Source organism: Callionymus lyra, chromosome 10 (genome assembly GCF_982586985.1).
Source record: "Callionymus lyra chromosome 10, fCalLyr1.hap1.1, whole genome shotgun sequence".
Taxonomy (NCBI): domain Eukaryota; kingdom Metazoa; phylum Chordata; class Actinopteri; order Syngnathiformes; family Callionymidae; genus Callionymus; species Callionymus lyra.
In genome coordinates, this window is record NC_141827.1 from 21,822,819 (window position 1) to 21,841,010 (window position 18,192).

An 18,192-nucleotide genomic window follows, 5' to 3' on the forward strand; every position below is an offset into this window, starting at 1 on the left:
GTTTTCCACACTGGATAATATTTAGAAGTCCAACAAAGGCACTTGCATCACAGGAAGTCCCTCAAGCTTTCAGGCACAGTGGCAACAACATTTGGTCGAGAAGACGATAAAAAAAAAAAGAAAAAGTAAAAGAAGTCACAAAAGCGAGTTCACCCGGTTAGCGAAGAACAGAAACCACCGCGTCATCTCCACAACGTAACACAATATGGTCAATATTTTCGAAATGATGGCACTCGGCGACGGCGATCTGTGAACAAAAACCTCCCCGGAGCATAAAACGCAAGTTTATCTGGCCATTAAAAACTGGGAGAGAACATTCAACAAAAACTCAAGCACTGAATCCCAACGTTTGGACAAAACAAAATTTAAAGCTGTGATCTTCCTCTCCATTAGAGGGCGCTGTGAGGAGGGAGGAGGGGGGGCGTTCCCGGTGACAGCCAGCAGAGGCCGCCCTGGTTCAAGTCTGCTGGTCACAAGCTGTGGTTGTTGTGGACTCTGGCTCTGGCGCAGTGACCGTTGGTGCCGTTCTCGCCCTTGGACATGTGAGCGGAGGTCATGGGGTCGAGGGCCGGCGGGTCCGCCTCGTCCTCCGAGCTGCTCTCGATGTCGCTGCGGACGTCGTTGCACACCTGGAGGCAGAACCATTCAAACGTGAGATGAATAACCATTAACGGATCTGTTGAGAAGTATGAACGTAAACCGATGCCATCAGAATATTGATTGGTTTAATTTAACACTTCCAATAAAGAAACTTTCACTCATTGAAATGTTGAGTATTTTTTTTAATTTAATTCTAAAAAACTCAAGATCAAAAGGTTGGATTTGTTTTTATTTACTACTGGAATTCAATTATTTCTACATTGAAAGGTTGAAATGTGTTCACAATTATTTTTTTTACACAGAGTTTGATATTTTGATTCCACTCATTCTAAAATAAATGTTCTAAATTCAAGTTTTTTGCCTTTTAAATTCAATTTAAAATGTTGGTATAATTGCGGCATCTAACAAAACTAATCCACTGAGCTCCAACTTTTAAATTCAAACTGTAAAACTACCCTTATGTGCAAATAAGAATCAGTTTTATTGTCAGTACCTTTCTTTACATTACTGACAATAAGAAGCTCAGTACTCTTTTGGTATTGTACCAGCAAATGTGGCAATATTGTACCAATATATTTATATCGAATTTAAAAGACTACCAATTAGAAAATATTGAAGTTAGGAAATGTACTTTTAAAATAAAGAAAATCAATTCAAAATAAAGGGAAAAACAAACCTTTCAATTCAGAAATTGTTGTCAAACATTTAAACGACAAAAATAACTCGTTCTAAATATAAAATAAAATAACATTAAATTCAACTATTCAATATTGCGATGCCACTGATGCACATTTCCATAGACACACCCATGGAGTTTGTGTCACGGCTCAGACACCCAGTGGAGGTACTTGAGGAGAAGCCCTGCTGTCGAGGCGGACACAGAAGAAGGTGAAGGCAGAGAGAAGGAACAGACGCATCACAGCACAGAGAAAGACAGAAAGACGGCGTCTCCAGCTCTCGCCCGCCGGAGAGGACGGAAAAGTGTGTCTGTGAGGAGAAGGAAGCTGGAAAAGAAGAATGGAAACAAGGGAGGGTTTATAACAGCGATGGTAGAAGAGTGTCGGCCACAAAGTCGAGGTTCAGGTTTGTGCGGGAAAACTCTTGCGTTAGCTCAAACCACATGCTAACAGCTTAGCGATGACGATTAGCATTCTGACAGTGATGTGTTGATGGGGCTTCATGAAACAGTTGAGGACGTGTCATGATACAGCGTCTTCATCTTGAAATCCCACTAAACTCTGCTTTATAATCTTCTAATTCAAGAAACCTGACATGAATTTCAAACCGTCAGTGCCATCTAGTGGTCTTTCAAGATAAAGGGGCTGTATCGTGATACCTCATCAACCGTTTGATGAAGCCTCGTCAACACATCACTAGCAGGTTAGCATTTATTTAGCTAGAAAGTGAGTAGAAAAACCTGATTTTATTTCTGGTTAATTGCTAGACTGAGACCGTTTGTATATGTATGTATATATATATATATATAAATCTATATACTTATAACAACTCATGCATGACCAGATATTAGTGTTCGTTCAGCTACTGTTTCAAGTCCTAAAATACCAGCTAAAACACCTCGACTACGATCTTGTCAATTTCAAGAAAAACGACAAAACACGACTTGAAGTTTGTTATACTTAACACGTCAAAAAGATTATAGTCTGTTAATTAAGAGTTCTTACGTTCATAAACTTGATAATTCAGGTCGTATTTTCTCATTGAAGAGATAAATAAACTATTGTAAAAATATTTATGTTGAATTTGTTATACATTTTGAGTTTCTGCTCAGGTGAACATACAGTGCGCTAATGAGGTCTTTAATAAATCCCTCCGGTGGAGAGTGACGCGTCTGCCTGCTGTCTGATGCGTTTATTGTCAAACTTCAGGTTCATGGAACTCGACAGGAGCGATGTCAGCGTTCAGACCCACCTTTCCCCGCAGCAGGGCTTTGATGGCTATCCTGGCGATCAGGTAGGACCAGATGACGTGCAGCACCTGCAGGACCAGCAGCAGAATGTTGAAGAGCCACCAGGACGGGTACGGCCCCACGATGGCCCAGCTCTCGAACATGGTGGAGTTGAGGACCCTAAAAGGAGCGATAGAGAAGACTTTAAAAAAAATTTAACCTTTAAAAAGCTGCCTCGAAATCTCCCCTGCGGCTGTAAACCGATCGGCCAATCAGTCGCTCATAACTGCTGGGCTGTTTCAGAGTAATTGGGTGATGTCATGCGTTACATCCAGGTGAGCGGCAGGAAGTCGCCCCCCCTTCCCCCCCTGCAGAGGTTTGGATTTCAGCGCGGCAGCAACACTAGCTCCGTGGATCGTCCTCAACAAGACACTGAATACCGCCGCTCGGGTTACTGTTCGCTCACGGACGCGTGGCTTTTGTCCCTCCAGCTTTTCCATCCGACAAGAGTGACTACTGAGAACCGCCGTCAGAATCATCAACTTAAACGATCTCCGTGACGGCCTCGTGTGATTCAAGCCGCCCTCTTATCCCTTACAATAGCAGGAGATAAAGGGGTTTTATCTGGAGGTTCGCTTCCTCCCGCTGGTTCGTTTATAAAGCCGACAAACTTAAGGATTTTGTATCGTGACGCAACATTTATCTGTGCGTCTCTCAGTGAGGCTGTCAGTCACACGTTTGTCTCATGATGTCATCGAATTTCTTTCTTTTTACTCACGCATTTCTTTTCAAAGATCCTCCTCGAGATAATGGTTGCCACATTTGTGTTTTTACTTAGATTGCATCGTTCGCACCGATGTTCATGATAATGGAACATTATCGTTACTGTTGTGAGGAGCAGTTCAACCAAAAGTGACAAAGAAAAACATCTAAAATATGAGTGAAACATTCATTTAACATTATCTACAAGGAGTTTATTTTGAGGGATAATAATCACAAAAAGAATGAATGGAATAAAGGGGGAAAAAAGGTTTTTAAAATTGTACTAATTGTTAATAATTGGGCCACATTAATACACTCAAAAGTCCATCATTTAAAATAAGAAATATTATTGGGCAATTCTCTTTAAATGTATGTCTTGTGAGCCACAAGTCACCCGTTTGCCAGTTTTATCAGGCCTCAATGTAAACGTGTATTTGCGTACACTTAAATATCACAACGTTTCTGTCTACGACACTAGTGATGGTCTGATGAAGCTTCATGAAACAGTGTCATTATTTTCAGAGTCCACTAGATGGTGGTCACTGCACTATTTTTCTTTGTTTTAAACAAGTGTTCTAATGAAACGTCACATCATTTTTAAACTGATGTCGCCACCTACTGACCTATAAACAACATGACACTGTTACATGAAGCCTCATCAGCTCATCACTACATGACACTGTATACATATTCAACATGACTATCTATTTTTTTGGCTTTCAAATTAGATTTAAAATATACATTTCAATAAAGTGTATATAAAATGTAAAAAATGTTTTTTGTTTTTTTTTACAATAAACATGAAAATATCAAAGGTGTCCGGCTTCTAGATGGCAGAAGTTACTACGTCAATGACATTCCAGCGGTGACTGAGGACGTGAGGATACAGTCGACTCCAGAGTCAACTTTTCTGCTATAATTATGTAAAACAAGTTAAACTTAATAAACAAATTTAGCCAATTCATGACTAAAAACCATCCAGTTACTTTTCAGGGTAATTAAATTGTTGTTAAAAAGTCAAAAATATTTACAAAAATAGAGCCCTTTTTGTTTTGATTGCCCAAATTGTTGCTTAATTTGAATATTGTAAAACAATAATGTTTTCCCAATTCAAGTAAATAAAGGTAATTTAATTTGTTGGTGTTTTAATAAATGCAAAAAAGTATTTTTTTAATTATCCAGGGAGTTTCTTTCAGCAAGAGGTGACTGACCATATGAATTACCCATCATGCACTTACCAAACGGGATACACGACGAGCCGTGTGATGAAGAAGACCACGCTGAACATGATGAAGAGGAAGTCGCACAGACGCTGGGACTTTGCGTAGTTGGCCATCTTGGCGGCCTGCGAGTGGAAGAGAGCGACCGGTCAGATCTGGCAGCGGTTTTTAAAGGATGTCGTCGACTTCTACACACTCACCTCCAGCAGGAAGTCGGATGCGTCGTGAACGCACATCACCAGGCTGCCGACCCGCACCATGTTGTTGACGTAGGAGAAACTGATGAGGCCGACCGTGGCCAAGTGGTGGATGAACATGGCGAGGAAATCCTGCCATAGAAGAGGAGACCATCTTGAAAAACAGACTCTTTTATCTTCTTCGGATGAAAAGGATAAAGTTAAGTGTAAAAAAAAGTGATCATTGGTTTATAAATAAATACACAAATAACTCAAATTAGGTGTCAAGAAATATCAGTGATACCTTAGGGTAGAATTATCAGTTTTAATGTCACATTAAACCTTAAAATGTATCTATTGATCTGCACAAGGCTCTGCACAATGATAATAACATATAATACGGCAACATCATCGCTAAGAATATTTAATGAAATATTGAGAAAAAAAGAAACAAAACCCGATGAGAAAAAACATTTAAAATAATAAACAACGTAATATTACATTTTTATAATTTTATATTAATTTGTGTTATAATCTTAAGTATCTTTTCCATGTTATATTTTAAGAGAAAATCATTATATGCTGATGATGATAAACAAGTTTTAACATTGAGATTATTAAAAATGATGGTACAATAATTAAATATTACATTAAATTCTTAAATAAACAAGAAAATAATGTTCGAGATTAAAATTCCATCGCAGATGAAAATAACAAGTTATTCAAAGAAAGAAGGGAAAGAAAACCCCCAGAATGATAAAATCCCGACAAGAAGACGCCTGACAAATTAAATAAAAGAAAATTGAAATGAAAACGACACATTTACTAAAAGAGAAAATGGTCACAATTCACTTACAACCTCACTCTGCTGTCATCATCTTAATGACCCTCATAAAAGCAAATGAGTTCTGCTGGACAGACCAGTGGAGGTTCTGAGCCAGACGGAGCCGACAGTCCAGGCATCTGCTCTGACAGCTCAACAAAAGTAAAGTCCACTCATCGACGCACTCGTCGTCTCTTCCAGCTTCAACAAAGAGCCGTCAGTCGGTGAGATGGTACTGAAGAAAAGTTCTGTGTTTTTAAGAGTTGACGGTGAACCCAGCGGTTTAACTTTACACCCGACTGGGGATTCTCACTAACTAAGTTAAGAGAGGAATTTCAATCATGCTCACAGAGTTAGGCCTGAACCACGCTGCCATCACATGACGCAGAGATGGAAACACAATACACTGACAGAGCAGCAGCAGCTCAACCGCTTTTTAACAAAAGTTCAACAAGATTTAATATGCATCGCTGAAGGTTACAAATTAGAATTGAGTTTTGCTGTTGACTTTGCATTTACATGTGAGTCAGTTTTACGTGCTCATATTTGACATTTAAACAGCTGAAATTAAACACACATCGACACAAAGCTTTTTGTTTATCCTGTGTCATGTCGGGTAATGTTTGAAAGCGTGAATTTTAAAAAGATGTTAAAAAGTAATTGCCCAATTCCTAATGAAAGCCGATTCTTTTCAGTGAGTCGAAGAGACTGCAGCGTAAAGTAAAGTCAATGCAAACTCTCTCTGAGGGAATAAAAGCAGGCAACTCAAACTTGACAATAAATGTTCTGGTAGGGAAATTTCTATTATTGTTCTTCTTTTATCTATCCATCTTACTGCCGTGTTACCACTCTCTCTGGAGGGCGTTATAATTCTATAGAAAAGCCGCATCGTGTGAAAAAAGTAGCAGTTTATAGTCCATAAGTTAGGGTTTATTCATTAAAGAAATAGTTAAGACTATCATGAGAAAGTGATATGTAATATTATTGACGAAATAATTAGTTGAAGCTAAAAATGCAAAATAAATTTGAACATACAAAATGAAAAAAAAAACTGTATTAAATAAGGAAAATTGGTAAAAATGACAAATTTCGAAATATTAAAGATTAGGTGAAAAACTGTTAGCATCTGCTTAATGTGGGTTTTCTTCTTCATATTTGCTAATGTTATTAGTCTAAATAGATAAATTAAGTTTTGGTACTATTCTATGACCTTTCTTTTGAATATTATGGTTTAAAACACTGCAAAAAACAAAACAATTGTGTAACAAAATTGACTGAATATATAATATTTAAAAAAAAATAGGAATATTTAAAAACAATAAAAACCCTGAAATCCTGGGAAAATGTATCAGAAAATTAAACAAAAATACTTAAAATATGAAGATAATTAAAAAAAGTGGATGAAAAACATATCATGAGATGTTAGAGAATACATTGAATTAAAAATGGATTGAAACATTTTAAAAATGACATACAAATACATATAAAAAAGATTGTATTTGGCCCATAAAACCAAATATTCATCAGAAAAGCTTAAGAAGACACCTTTTCAATGAGCTCAAACCATAAGACGCAAACAAAGAAGAGAAAGATTTCAGACACGTTTCCTCCTCTCACCTTTCTTTTAATGTCTATAAACTGGGAGAACATGAGCGACCAGTAGAAGGCCAGTTCCGTCACGTAATAGTAGTAGAGTCCAGAGCTGAGCGTCTGCGGGAACACAAAGTGGATTCATGTGATCATCACGGTGTTGAAAATGATCTCGTGCTGCATATCCTCCTCGATGAAGTCACATGTTTATACGCAGCATGCTTCTCATCACGGCCTCCACTGAGGTTTCTTAAGGGTTTGAAGAACAAATGTGTGATCAGAAGTTTATGACTGAAACTATGCGGATTCTGCAGGATTTGTCTTGACTAGACGACCAACAATGATACATTCTACGGAAAATTAAGACTCTTACATATTATTATAAGAATACGCTGAATGGGAATTAGCGGTGTGTATTAGCAAGAATCTGCCAATACACTATGAATCACGATACAGGGGCAACGTTATGATACATTGTGATATATCACGATAACATAGAAACAATATATTTGTAGTATTGTCGAATACTTGTCTCTGGCGTTACAGAATTTTCATTTTTCTTTTGCTTAGACACCAAAATGCGTCCAAAAATCAGCTTTAAAAGCTGCTGCAGTCAACTGTATCCTCTCGTCCTCAGTCAAGATCGGGAAACTTGCGAGATTTCATTGTTCCTTTAGGACATTGCGGCCATCTAGCGTTCAGCCATTAATTTTGACACATAAATGAACAAACACTGTGACTATTTGCATAAAATTAATCATTTCATTTCATACAGCATATGTATAGACCATTAAAGAATGATTGTAAAAGTAAAATATGATTTGAAAAATAAACTATACATATTTTCTTACACGCCTACACGCAATGACATCCAGAACAAACGGATGTACCTGGTATGGGTATCCGTACCAGCAGTGCCGTGTATCCCTCACCCAAGGAGTCTACGACGGGCAGAAGACAGGTTTAGTTCAGCAGGTGGAAGAAAACTTGAGCGTGGCTGAGCTCACCTGCCACAGAAACTGGATCCCATAGATAAATATGAATAAATAAAACGTAAACCTCCACCTGGAAGTGAACACACAGAATCTTCATCCAGAGTATCTAGCTGATTTAAGACGTTTAAAAATACACCAGTGTTGCAGGAAGAAGAAGAACGATTCAGTGAACAAGAGTTTGTTTAAACGTTATGAAAAAAACGGAGCCTTACATGCTTTCACAGAACTTGGTGTGTGTACTAGGTTTATCCTGATTCCGTCGGTGCCGGAACCAGCGCTGGACTTTCCGTACATCCCAGTCCAGCTGCTTCGAGAGTCCATCTAGATGGCGAGAGTCGGGATTCTGTTAAAAAAAACAAAAACTTTATTGAACCATGACACAGAGGAAGAGACGCGTTGACTTCTGGACACAGTAAAGATGATGAGGACTTCTTCTATTAGACTTCGGATTGCATTGGATGTTTTGATTTCAGTTCCTTTATCTACTCCTCGGATTTGTGACTCATGCTAATAGTGCAAGGCATCATGGTTGAACATGGTCGAGAATTTCCAGCAGTGAAGGACGTAATTTCCATGACAAAGTACCATGTTTTGTCTTTATTTTAGTAGTATTTTAATCAAAGATATTTACCATCATGCTCCACTGAGCTCCAATACCGATGTGAAACAACCCGTACCATTTTGCAAATAGTAATTGAAGACATGCTGTTTTTTTATTATAAAAGAAAAGAGTAAGACGTGGTGTATATGAAAATTTGAATTCAAAAGTCCAACTCCATCTTTTCAGACTCCCCCCACCAAAAGCCACGCCTCCTAAGCAAGTCATCTCAACTGACGAAAAGAGTGAAGAGAGTTTGATGGACATATCAGCATCCGATCAATTGACAGGATGGTTAAAGTAATTGTTTTCTACAGTCATTATTTTCCACGAGCCACCGAAAATCTCATATTTATCACTAGGCTTGTTTCTTAACGTTAATGTTTGTATCTTGTGATAAAAAAGGCTTTTATTATATATGTTAGTTTGACTTAGTGCTATTGAAGTATATCAGTGACAACACAATATTGAATGGATGAATGTAACATTAACAATGTTCACATTTTAAAGCGTTGGTGGTTTAAAAATAATTGAATAATAATTTCTATTTTAAAATGTCCACCTCTTTATTATCTAGTAATAAATAACACTTTTCTAAAATATACATTTTTTTAATTTGTAGTATTTCAAATTTGAAAATATACATATTTCCGCAACTATTATTACCATCTTTATATTGTATTTAAAATAAATAATAAAAATATATATATATATATATTGGAATATCCAACTATCCATAAAAATTTCAGTTAGATCTAAAATATGTGTTTGAATTCTATATAAAACTTCAAACGATGTTTGAATTTTTTTTAAAAACATTAGAATTTTTTAATTAAATTATTAAAAAACAAACAATTTTGAATCTTTCAATGTAAAATACATTGTATTCAATTATTGGAGGCTTATATAAAACAAAATCATATTTACAAACAAAAATGTAACATTTCAACATTTGAAATGTTGATTTAAAGAAATTCAATATTCTCACGGGACTGATATACTTCCATATGGTTGTATAGTACTTGAGCTAACTAGGTTATCTGCTAGCAAAGCACATGCTAACATCGTCCGTGAAGGTGGTCCGTCCACTTTGTGTCTGGATGTTGTATAATGCATGCAAGCAGGTGCCACAGGGTCCATGAAGCCAGCAGGAAGACCCATGAACAAACCTTTGTGATGGATGTAAACACTTTCTCCAGCACGGTGTTGGGCTGCGCTCGTCGTCCCACCCCGGCATGGATACGGATGCTGCCCGCACAGGGGCTGGCGATAAATCTGTTGGTAGGGGGGCGAGAGGCGAAGGTTAGCGGATGATGGCGACACTGGAAAAAAAAAAAAGACGCTTCAAACGTGTGGGACAAACAATGAACTTGTTTTTGTCTTCTCATGGAAAAGGTGAGTCATCCGATGATATGCACTGGGATGTGTGTCCACAGATACCACTTTGTGTGTCACTGGAGACAATATTGAATACACAACAGTGACAAGAGCCACCATTTAGTGCATGTGAAAAAAAAAACCAAAACAAACTTGGGTGCACATTTCAGCTTTAAAAAAATACATTTACAAAACCTTATTAACGGTGGCGTCTTAAGAGGGCGACTCTGAGCGTGACCTTTAATCCAAACGCTTTGTTTTTTTTTTGTAAAGCGCCTGCACACGCCCACATTGAAATGGGTGTCTGTGGGTGATAAAACACCCATTGTGTTGATGGTTAACAAAGCCAGAGGAAGGTCCAAGTGGTGGGAAAGTCTCACTCAACAGCACTTTGAACTATTGTGTTCTGCAAATAATAATTGAATAAAAAAAAAAAAAACCCAGTCTCTGATGCAATTCTACTTAAAATACATCTTAACTGGAAAAACCCGATTGACTTCCCCAAGAATTTCCCCTCAGAACTGATGGCCGGAAGAATGTGCTTCCAAAAAAATGATGTATCACAACCGTGTAGTAAATCTTCAGTTTCTGTTTTTCGTGGTGATGCAAGTCCAGCCGAGAGGAGTTTCCACCTCAAATACCAGAGTTTGAACTTAGATCCTGAGACGATAATCAGGTTAGAGTCGTCACTGAACAATAACTGAGCCAGCAGGAAGGTCAGAGGATAAAAATAAAAAATGAAGTTCACCACTGTAGTAACTGGATCATTATCTCCGTAAACTGAGGATTATCCAGCTTAAGATAAAACCTACGTGAGAACTTTTGTCAACAGTATTTCTGGGCGATAAACAAGACATTTTGAACCTTGCAACTCTGGTTTTAGTGGTTTAACAATGTAATATTTCTTACAAAAGAAGAAAAACTAATGAAAGTTGATGTTTTACAAAAATGTGAAACAGAGAATAAAAAAAAAAAAGACGTTTGGATGTTCTACTTGTACTTCCAGTTTTCTCCACATTCCTAAACTATACTTAATTAGAGGTCGTATTGCATTTCTAGAATTACATATTTGGACAGTTGAAAGTTGCTGCAACACTTTGCCTTAAATTAATACTGAAGTTGAATTCTGGTCAATGTATTAATAAAAAAGCGTTCAGCCCCTCCTGCCAAATGGGAAGATAAGGAGCATTTCAAACGAACAGCAGAAAGCTAGACTAGTGTTGACCGTGACTATTTGTTCTTCCTTGTTTATCTTCAGACGAGCCATGGAGTCAAAAGGCCACAAACTAAACTCAAAAAATCTCCAAAATTCTGGAGACTCTGAGCTGAGCAGCAAAGACTGACCAGACAATACAGAAATATGTCTTCAATAAACAAAAAATAAGAAGATGTCAAACAAATTCCATCAACATTTTTGCTTCCAGGCGTGACCTGGACTTCCTCAAGGGATTCTAGAAGAAATCCTGGAAAGGTTTCTGCAACTGATCTACAGCTAAGATGAGGACACAAGCTACTTTGTTTCTGACAAAGTAGTGAGAGATGCTTTCAGAGGAACAAGAAGAAACTAGTTTGGATGAAGGAAAAAAAGAGACTGGATTGATTCAGCTGGCGGAGAGGAAGAGCCTGCAGGTAAAGAAGGAACCCTGGATTGGAGGGGAAGTTAATAGAAGTTCAACATGCTTGAGTTAATGGTTTAAGAAGTGAATTTTGTATATTTTGAAAGACAACCAATGTTTACTTTCATAACAGGTTGATTTTCTTTTTTCATTAAAAATCCAATTAAAAGCGTCTTTGGTATAATCCAAAGAAAGAAGAGCACGAGCAGGATGATGTAGACACACACACACACACACACACACACACACAAAGACTTACTCTCCTGTTGGCTGATGACATCAGCAAATATTGTCTAACAAACAATAGCGTGACCAAATCTAAATATTGACTCTTGTCATATTTTCTCTCAATTAGCAAAACGTCAACATTTGAAGTTGTTTATTTTCAATAGGAGCTGTTGCTTCGACTTTTCTGTACCAAACGGGTAAAACCAATCATTTCTACGAGCTACAGGGGGTTTATTGAGTGGGAACATCAATTTTCTTCCCTCTTGACAAAAACCAATTGATACATAAATACAAGAAAATATATGTAAAATTCATCCTGGTTGTGACGTCATTTGAGATCAAAACAAAAGCCCAAACTCATTATCACAATCACAAAAGTGAGTCAAATCACCCACAAATACATACTTAAATAGTATTAACTATATAACACTATTCAAACAGGGTAAGTCAACGTCAATACTGTCCAACCTGTTGACACTCCTCCTGGACACATTCCCACCCCAACATACCACAGCATAAAACACAGGCCACCACAGACTGATCGGAGTTTCCTGCAGATGTTAAATGATCGAAGCATCCTCAGAAAGTACAGTCGACTCTGAACTTTCTTATACACGTGGTCTGTGTTGCAGGACCAGTTTACTGTCCAGCCACACACTGAAGTACTTATAGTCGTCAACTATCTCCACCTCGTCTCCTGTGACCACCTTTGCCGACTATGACATGAAATTAACTTAAACAACTACTGAAATACTGAAGAAAAATGATTGGTTTCATAAGCTTTATCCTCAACTAATACATTTGACTTTTTATATCCTATAAAACCCTTATTGCATTGAAGAAAAACAATGATTTCATTCTGAGCAAACCAGCAAACTTGAATTACATTTTGTTCAATGATCTCAGGAGAACATCCTACACCAGCTCCTTCTTCAGATAACAAATGCTGACAGAAGAGCTGATGATGGAGACGACAATATATGGTTTGAATTAGAAGTGACCTTTAAAAGAACAAGTCATTTTCTAAACATAGTTTTACTAGGTCATTTTCCGGGAACTAAAAAGATGTATGCATTAAAATTTGATTGCTAAAGTCAATACAGTAAAATAAAAATGTATCAATTCAATATACTCAGTTATTACTTAATAATCACTAGATTAAACCATATGTCAACTCAGAGACACAACGAAATAAAGATCAACCAGCGACTATGTTACAGAACTTTACCGAGTATCAATGCACCAAAAATCTTTTTATATCTTCTATTTTGCCAGCTAATAATTTGAATCTACATTTGCACATTTGGTACAACGGTGACGAAATATAATCAAAAGGATTTCAGAGGCATGAATGCATGAATGAGCCGGTCAGGCAGGCAACGGTGAAAAGCGAGATAAGATCTCGGGCTCCTGAATGCATCCTGTGGGACCCGAGACAGGTGGCTCTGTGACTAAAGCGCGTGTCCTTATCAAGCACAATTTCAAGTCTCCGGAGAGATAGCTTGGATATCTGATGGCGTCTTCTTTTACAGACACTTGACCGTGACAGAATACAAACAGTCAATCCCACCTACCTGGGTGCTAAATACAGCGCCGAGCTCAGACATATGAGCAAACAAAGACATGTCTTTTGTGTTTAATAAGGCATTTGTAACAAGCAAGACGCAGAAGGAGGAAATTCACGAGGTAGAAAATGAGTCGTTTATTGTCCCCAAGTTGAACTTTGTAAACTATTAGGGTGTAAAGATATATACGCACAGACATTTAAATTATAACAGAGGCGTGATAGGGTTTGAAAACATGTTAGTAAAGCACAAATACCTGATAATTCATCTTAAATTGTGCTTTTAATCAAATAGAAATAATTAATTTAATGCTACAATTAATGGAAATTAAGCGTATGTTGTGGCGGAAGTGGTTGGAAGGGGTCATTAAAAAAATATTTTCTGTTTTTTTTTTGGTTGACATTATTAACATTTGAATGATTTGTTTGTTTAATAAAACTTGTTTTTAACAGTCGCAGACAATAAGTGAAATTGAGTTTAATTGTCCAAAGCGCTTATCTTTTAAAGACATCGGAATATCCCGACAAAATGTTATCCAGTGACGATTTTTACGAAGCGTCTATCAAACATTGGAACTGAACCACCAAGTTGCCCTATAATATCTCCATGTGGGTCACGACACAAGATTTACTTCATTAGATCATTAAATTAAATTCTAAACCTGAAGAAATTCCTTCTTCAGAATGTCACCTTGGTTTGTGTAGTAGAACTAAAACAATCACACGCACTACTGATGGAATCATCCTGCACAGTAAACCATTTGCTGGTTTTATTTCATGACTCACATACCGGTAGAAGATATGAAACTGTAGCAGAACTATGTCAAGAGCTCGGAACAAAATTAAGCCGAAAAAGTGAAATAAATTCAAGCGAACAAACACAAGTCTGACAGTTTTGCAGAAACTGTTTCTAATGGGTTTTATACAAACGATTGGCACCAAATACTTTGAATTATTTGATCAGCAGCTAGAAAAAAAGGTCACTGTAGTATTTCATGTTTTAATTTCGGCTCACGATAATTGAAAGAAATCGGGCTCAAGATTTGGTTCAGGATAAACCTGCCCGCGAGCTACGGACAGTAGAGAAAATATTGCAGTGTAGTCTGAATGACAACAACAAAAATAAGTGTTAAATAAGCAGTGACGGCTTTAGCGTAAACCTTGTTGAAACAAAAATAGAAAATGTTTATTTAACCAACAAGGGATGCTGTGTCTCTCCGGCTACGTCGACCTGATAGTATCAAATTCACTGACTTTCTAAAAATTGAAACTGTAAATAAAAGAACTCTTTCTAAAATGTTGCATCAGCTGATAACATCCTGTGGGCAAAACACTAGCAACGCTGGAAAATTCTCCCAGTTCGTCCCACTCAGAATTATTTAATTTTTAGTCATACGACGTGTTTTGTTTTGGTATAAAAAAGCTTGTATATTATGTTATAGAAATAAGATTTTGAACCCGGGCGACTGTTACAATATCTACGTTGGAATGTGGATAAATCATTCACAGTTAAAACTTGTATTTTCCCCCTCCTGCGTCTTCATTGTTGGTCATGCTTCACCTGAGATAACCAGGAAAACAGTTTCATTTAAGCAAACACAATTACGCACGGAAGGCAAACCTTGCAACTTGAAAAAAAAAAAAAAAAAGGATACCTTGAACTTGCTCCTCCAGTCATAGTTAAACCACAACTAATGTATATTTAGAACCAATAATTAGATCAAATTGGTTCATCCAACGGTTGAAAAAGCAAGTAAATGTAATTTGACACTAGTTTGAATCCAACAACAGGATTAGGTCTTCACAAAACATTTCTCGTGCAGAACTATCGGGGTTTGATCCCAGTTGGGCTTTTGCACAACAATGAGCTCATTAAAAATATGAACCACTCACTCAGTGATGCAACTAGTTGTCGATCTGATGCAATTGAATGCAACAAGGCATGGAGTTCAGAAAGAGGCAACATAACCTAAGACGTGACAGGAGCTGTCTCGCCTGTAGTTAATACAACACTGCAGAGAGAATTCTGACCCGCTCTAGTAGAAGAACTCACATTTCCACGATCCTTAAAACGCTTCACTAGCTGCCAGTTTCTTTCAGGATCAGATTTAAAATTCTGGTTCTTACTCTCAGAGCTATAGATATAAATGCAGCAGCATTATTTCGTAAGGGTTTTAATTATTGGTACACTTCCAACACTTACTTAGACCCTGTTCATACTAACCGGTTAAAATGTCTCTGCATAATTAAAACCTCTTGCGTTCATGCACGCCTGACATATCCGGCTACGCTGAAGCCTGTGGCTGACCTCGGTGCATCATTGCGTTCACACCAGGGTTTTCGCCACGGCGAACCCCAGAAAATCCTTACCAAACCTACTCCTGAGGTGTTTTTTATCAACCCCTTAAAACCCTTAAAAAAACGTCTGATTTGCGTTCATACTTGGCTTATTTCAACTGGTTTAGCACCTCTAGTCTATTCAACCGGTTTCGATAGGGCTTAGCATGAACAGGGTCTAAAAGTCCCCTAAACCAATGGTCCCCAACGACCGTGGACCGCTATTGGTCTGGTGCAGAGACAGACTGGGACCACTAGGACAATCAGGAAGTGGACACCAGTTGGGGAGGACGCCATCAGAGACTTGCTTTGACACCACAGACTGGGATGTGCTACTGAAGTCTCATGGTAAGGATGTCGAGGGTCAGACAAACCGTCTAATGGATCATTTAAATTTCTACTTAGACGTTGTTGTCGCCCCTGCTAAGACTGATACCCTAATAATAAACCGTGGGTAACAAAAGAAGGTCAAGGATGTTCTTAACAGGAAGAAGGTGACGCCATAAGGGCAGGAAGTGAAGCGACGCTTGAGGGAGGCAAAGGACACCTACAGGAGGAGCTGAGTGGGGAACAAATAAGAGAGGTCCGGGATGGTGGTAAAACCATCACTGGACCACAAGACCGCCGAGCTGATGACTTTGAGGGCAGATTTAATATATTCTAAGAACCTATGAGAACATTATTTCTGGTTGGTGTGACTTGAAAGTGCGTCCTAGGGCATAACGCCATCCCATGACTGCGCCACACACATTTGACATTGTTTAACTATTTTTACATGAAGCATGATTTTATCTGAATCCATCCAACATTTTTTGAATATCAATTTATTTGCATGAACCTGAATATCACAAAAAAAAAAAAAAGTTTTTTTTTTTTTTTTTTTTCTAATCCACCCGAACATGTTGGCCGGGTTTACATCGGGGTTCTACTGGGTCAGATGGGTTGGAAACTATCTGGCAGGTCTGGCAACCAGGAAAGGGAAAGCTGCAGGAATACCAAGATAACATGTTTCTGCAAGTCCAACTTACGCGACCAGTTTAAGCAATACTTCCAAGAGTTGTTTTGTGGGGACAATATGATCAACTAAGTAAAGTGACACAGGAACGTCTCGGAGACCAACGCGAATCGCTGGGGAATTTTAAGGGGGTGAAAACAATCTGGGCTTCTTCAACTCTGACGCTGCCACCGCAACCCTTGGGTAACCAGATGGTAATATTGGGAAACCACACAAAAACATTGGTGATCATTGTGTCAAAGGTTGCATTCACGTACATCTGTTAAAAAAAAGGGCTTTATTCCGTTTATAATAAATTAAAGGAAAATAAAAGTAGAAGAAGAAAAAAAGCGGATTTTAAATGAGTAAAATCCATATATTTAGGATATAAATAGGATAAAGTCACATTGAAACAAAAGAGGAAGTTCTTGAGATTTTAAAAATAAATTAAAATAGACGAACCTTTCAAACAGTATCCTCAAGCAGAACAGGAACAAAGCCAGTGGTAACGCGGTAAACAAGTGTCCGACTTTCGGGTACTCCACCCCGGGTGCTGGGTCCGCCAGATCCGCCCAGGTGACGTTGTGAGGGAGCCAGAACCGCTCGTTCCAGAACCAGGCTGAGAGCGCAGCCATGTTTCCGTTACGTCTCCGTCCCGGTGTTCCGAGTTGGTAAAAAAATCGACTTGTAGTCCACGAGGAGTGATGTTTTTTTCTTCGGGAACTTGCTGGATGGACGCCTCGGAACCGCTGGGAGGACTTGCCACACGCAACTTCAATTGACGTGAAGCAGCATACCGGACAAAAGACACTTCCGCGTTTGACTTTCAGAATATAATCCTTAACTAAAAGTAACGTTTGAAAAAAAAGGGTTTCTTTTGTCGTTGATACGCATTTAACAATCTGATTTTATATTACAATTTGATTTTAGTTTTCATCTTAACATAAAACGTAAAGATTAATGATGTTTCATCTGTGAAACTAAACAAAGTAATTTTAAATCCGATTAAAATAAAGCCTTATTTCCTAACAAAGTACGAATCAGATAAATCACTCTATACTTGTTGTTTAAAGCATCTATGTATATTTCATTTTACAAATACATATTGGACCGCAAGCGCCACTATGGCCTTTACTTTGAAATACCAGGTAAGTCGCTTCCTGTCCGCGTTAGCTGGTAGATGTTGGCTTTACGAACCGCGCTGCCGCCTTTTGATGACAGGAATTGAGGAAGTGAACCCAAGACCTTCCTTTCAGTTTGAAAAGTGTTTCGAGCGTGTCTTCGCTGCACATGTGCGATCAGAGTGATTCTTCTCTCGCTTTGACGTCATCCTTAGAGTTGTTTAAAAGCGATGCCTCTTTGTGAAGGGAATCACCGGGATGTATGCGACAGCACATCCCAGCGGT

At 38.1% G+C, this 18,192-nt stretch overlaps 1 protein-coding gene across 2 annotated transcripts; it reads right to left on the minus strand.

The window, feature by feature from the left end:
* Window positions 1-135: 135 nt before the first annotated feature.
* On the minus strand, window positions 136-17,544 carry cers5 (ceramide synthase 5). 2 transcript variants are annotated; one of them, XM_087801018.1, is made up of 10 exons: window positions 17,249-17,544; window positions 9,840-9,945; window positions 8,285-8,415; window positions 8,085-8,142; window positions 7,968-8,018; window positions 7,105-7,197; window positions 4,689-4,817; window positions 4,507-4,613; window positions 2,530-2,686; window positions 136-629 (listed from the first exon to the last, which is right to left on the minus strand). In XM_087801018.1, the coding sequence occupies exons 1-10, from the start codon at window positions 17,419-17,421 to the stop codon at window positions 471-473; spliced, it is 1,164 nt and encodes a 387-aa protein (XP_087657144.1). In that variant the 5' UTR covers window positions 17,422-17,544; the 3' UTR covers window positions 136-470. The 2 variants fall into 2 exon arrangements, with proteins under 2 accessions (XP_087657144.1, XP_087657143.1); XM_087801017.1 differs by lacking the exon at window positions 17,249-17,544 and adding an exon at window positions 15,111-15,254.
* Between the last annotated feature and the right edge of the window lie 648 nt (window positions 17,545-18,192).